The sequence below is a fragment of the Quercus suber genome, unplaced genomic scaffold (genome assembly GCF_002906115.3).
Source record: "Quercus suber isolate HL8 unplaced genomic scaffold, Cork oak 2.0 scaffold_658, whole genome shotgun sequence".
Classification (NCBI taxonomy): Eukaryota; Viridiplantae; Streptophyta; class Magnoliopsida; order Fagales; family Fagaceae; genus Quercus; species Quercus suber.
The window spans coordinates 176,887-180,922 of NW_027070099.1; the positions used below are offsets into that span (position 1 = coordinate 176,887).

Below are 4,036 nucleotides of genomic sequence, written 5' to 3' on the forward strand. Positions count from 1 at the left end.
CAAAAATTTATTTAAGACAAAAAGATAATTAAGTTTTTTTTTTTTTTTTTTTTTTTGGAGAAGCAAAAGATAATTAAGTTAAAGGGGAGGTTGTGACAGTTCTAAATAAATTTTAAAAAAAAAAAATCAACCGTGAAGAAGAGAGAGAAGATAAAAAGGTGCATGCTAAATTAATTAGTAAAATATATTGGTCTATAAAGACCTATGGATAAATCCCATTTTCATTATTTAAAAAGAAAAGAATGAAAAAAAAAATGACATATGGAAATTGGGTGTGGGGTCGAAAATTGATATTGTATTTTCATTTTGTAAGGTTGAATTTATTCAATCATTTTGTTGGTTTTATTTCGTGCCAAATTTGCTTATAATTCAACATTTAGAAACCCTATATTTAGGTGAGAATCATGTAAGGGTAGTGTGTGACAAAGTGTGAAGAAAAGCTCAAGAGTGTGCACTCAAGAAGAGCCTCACGACTGGATCTCGTGACTGGCAAGTCGCCAGAATGGCACATGTGTGAAGCATGTAGGGGAGCTGAAGGGTCAAGCTAGCTGTTACACTACAGGACAAAACCTCCAGTCTGGCCAAGTATTTAGTTCGCGACTCAAACTCGCAACTCGTTCCAGTCACGAGCTTGAGTTGCCAGAATGCCTTGTTTGTTTGTAACTGACTCTTCGCATTCCTCATTCACCCTACTATGAATACCCTTACTCCCACGAAATGTAGAGAGCTTCCAGAGAGAATTTTAAGAGAAAAACCCTAGAGAAAAACAAGATTGAGTCATCCACAATCTTCATTCTTTAATTCTCCAAATTCCTCTACTCTCACCTTTTCCATTGACATATCTTTGAGAAGTATATTAGTCAAATACTTGTCTCACCATACCTATATCTGTGAGAAGATTTTTCGGTGTTTGGGAAGCAGTTCAGAAGGGACCAATTCATTTTGGTTGATGCAATGGGCGATTGTGGGATTCGGTAAACTAACGAAGACAAAGTTTAGCGTAACCTTGTTGGAGCAAGAAGTTTAGAGGGCTTAGGTGCATTGAGTAGATTAGGCTTGGAGGATCTTTTGCTATTCAAGTATCCCAACTTTATTCTCCAGTGGATTTTTGACTGCTTGGAGGGCGGCGGAGAGGTTTTTCGCCGAGGACTTCGGTTTCATTTTCGATAACACATCGCTGTATTGCCTTTGTATTTGCATCTCTCTTCCCTTAATCTTTGCCTTTTAATTATTGATGTGGTTGTGATTAATTTCGATTTAGATTGTTTTACCCATTCTGTTTTAGCTTATTTTCATATTCCTCACTTACATTGTTTAATTATAAGCTTGTGTTGGTAATTTGTGATTTGGGAGTCTAAACGTTCATAGATGTTTTATACACTATTTGAACATTCACATTTGTTCATATTAAGGTTGTGTTTAACATTGGTTTAAAAAACTAGTTTTTTTTAATATATGGCTTATTTATGTACTATTCGTAGGTCTCATTCTACTATTTCAGTTACTTTTTAGCTTTATTTGCAGTATTTTCAGCAAAAAGTTTTTAGTTTCAGCTATATAAGCTGTTCTCAAATAAACTCTAAAACAAATATTTCTTTTTAAAGAAGAATGTTAAAGCAAAATTTTTTTTTTTTTTTTGAACACATCTTAAAGCAACTTAAGCTGAATCCAAATGTACATCTGTATTGAAATATGAATATCCATTTGGCTCAAACTAGTGGGTTTTGGAAGTGAAAGTCCAAGTCTCCACTCGGAATTTTACTGTTCTAGTCCATTCTCAATCTCATGTTGTATACTTCAATACCCCGATTGTAATTTATACTGTTAAATACTTCATTTATCATTTGGAAAAGTTGAATCGACAAATTTGATACATTCAGTTCAATATTACAAACAAGTAGTCCGTTAAGACCGTCAATATGTACTGGTTTTAATACAAAAATAATGCGAATAATTGAAGTATAATATGCATTGAAATAAGTTAAAAAGCAAAAAAGTTAAGTTATAGTACATGCACCCATTTCAATTGTGGATGACTATTTACCGTGCTACAGGATTGAGTTCAGTATCCAGATTCATATTGTTCATTTCAATTGTATAATTTGATTCACCCTCGTAGCCCTCCTTTTGAGCAAATTCCGTTGTCAGACACTCCTTTAGTTCTGCCACTACTTGACTCATGGTTGGTCTTGTAGTGGAAGTGGAAGACACACAAAGCATTGCTATTTCAACAGCTTTCCAAGCAGAGTTCATGTTGAAAGCACCCTGCAACCTTGGATCAACAATATTTATGATATCCCCTTGAGCAAGCATGAAACTTACCCATTGGCTTATGTGAATATTTTCATCTGCGAATTTTTCTATCACAGGTCGAGATGTGATTATCTTCAAAAGAACAACACCAAAGCCATACACATCACTTTTTTCCGTCAATCTATATGAACTGGAGTACCTGTAAGTCAATGTATATTATAATTTTAATAGTTAAATTTTAATTATAACAATTTCAACTTATTTCAGTTCGTCTTTAATCATTATTAGGTCTTTATCCATTTTCTTTTAAAAAATGGTTGCATCATTGTTGATTATAAATACCACTATTGTTATTTCAAAAACAATGAATTTTGAAGACTATTAAATTGATGTAAAGACTCACTCGGGATCCACATATCCAGGGGTGCCAGCAACATTAAATGTTGACACATGAGTATCGCCATCAGTTGGAAAAATCTTGGATAGTCCAAAATCAGCTAATTTAGCATGTAAATTTTCATTCAACAAGATGTTTGTGGTCTTCACATCCCTGTGAATTATGGGCGGTTTACAACCGTAGTGCAAATACTCCAATCCTAAAGTCAAGACTCCAAATCATTTATGGGAAAGGTTAAAAGAAAAAACATTTTAAAATAGAATGATGCAAACCAACTCATTGCTTACCCTGTGCTGCGTCCAGTGCTATTTGAAGTCTCGCTTCCCAACTTAAGATATTTGTATTCTTACCTGCATTCATGATGAAAATTCCTTAACCTTTCTATTTGTGTTCTTCAAATAAGCTTGGTCATGTGGTGATTAAAAGAAGACTAAGTTTAGAAAAAATTTCTTTTTTCTTTTATTTTCTTTTGTTGCTAAAACATAGTATTTTATATTTTTGGAGAATCAAGATATTGAGCCAAAATGTGGATTCTTTGCTTAGTACAGTAGTACTTCAATTATGACCAAACCTGAAAGATGTGTTTCTAAGTCTCCATTAACCATGTACTCATAGATGAGTCCCATGTATGTTTCTTCGTAGCAATAGCCAACAAGGACAGTCAAGTTTCTATGATGAACTCTCATAAGAAGTTTCATCTGTAATCAAGAAGTAGCCGATATTAATTTTATATGAAAATGTGTCTATGCTCAAGAAATATAAGTTAGACTTGCTTGCCTCTGCTTCAAATTCCTGGTACCCTTGCACTGATGTTGGAGAAAGCATCTTCACCGCTACTTGAGTATGGCCAATGTAGCCATGGTAAACTTTTCCAAATCCACCCTTACCAAGAATTCTCGTAAAGTTGTTGGTAATATTTAGGACATCGGAGTATTTAAATTGTTGTTGAATTGATTCAAATGACTTGGGATTAGCACCTAGAATTCCAACTTCTAAGATCAACATGAACATGATAGGCTTGTATTTGACAAATGAATACATTTCTTATATTTAAAGTTTTCACCTTTAGTCTTGTCTTGTTGCTTTCTCTTTCTAAGCCCCCACAAGATAGCCGCAACAGTCAATGAAAGGATAAACAAACCCCCAACTGATCCCACAATTGGAATGATAATATTGTTCTTCTTTTCGCATGAATCGGATCCACAAAGATTGGAATTTTCACCCAAACTAGCCAACAACAGAATTGATGGCAGCAATTGAACGCAAGGCAAAGAAATATAATTAGAAAACTTTAGTAAAAAACAAGAAGAACTTAATTTTTTCTCATGCCTGAACTTATCTATAGAAATATTATGTTTAGAATTTTTGTCTATGCTGTTGGGGAGA

The 4,036-nt window shown here is 33.8% G+C and overlaps 1 protein-coding gene across 1 annotated transcript in view; it reads right to left on the reverse strand.

The window, feature by feature from the left end:
- Nucleotides 1-2,040: 2,040 nt before the first annotated feature.
- LOC112015852 (LRR receptor-like serine/threonine-protein kinase IOS1) overlaps nt 2,041-4,036 on the reverse strand; it is a 15,047-nt gene continuing 13,051 nt past the window's right edge. The window contains exons 11-13 of the mRNA XM_065765860.1: nt 2,938-3,000; nt 2,657-2,849; nt 2,041-2,452 (exon numbers count right to left, since the gene is read on the reverse strand). Of these exons, the coding sequence (XP_065621932.1) occupies nt 2,041-2,452; nt 2,657-2,849; nt 2,938-3,000 (668 nt within the window). The remainder of the gene's footprint in view (nt 2,453-2,656; nt 2,850-2,937; nt 3,001-4,036) is intronic.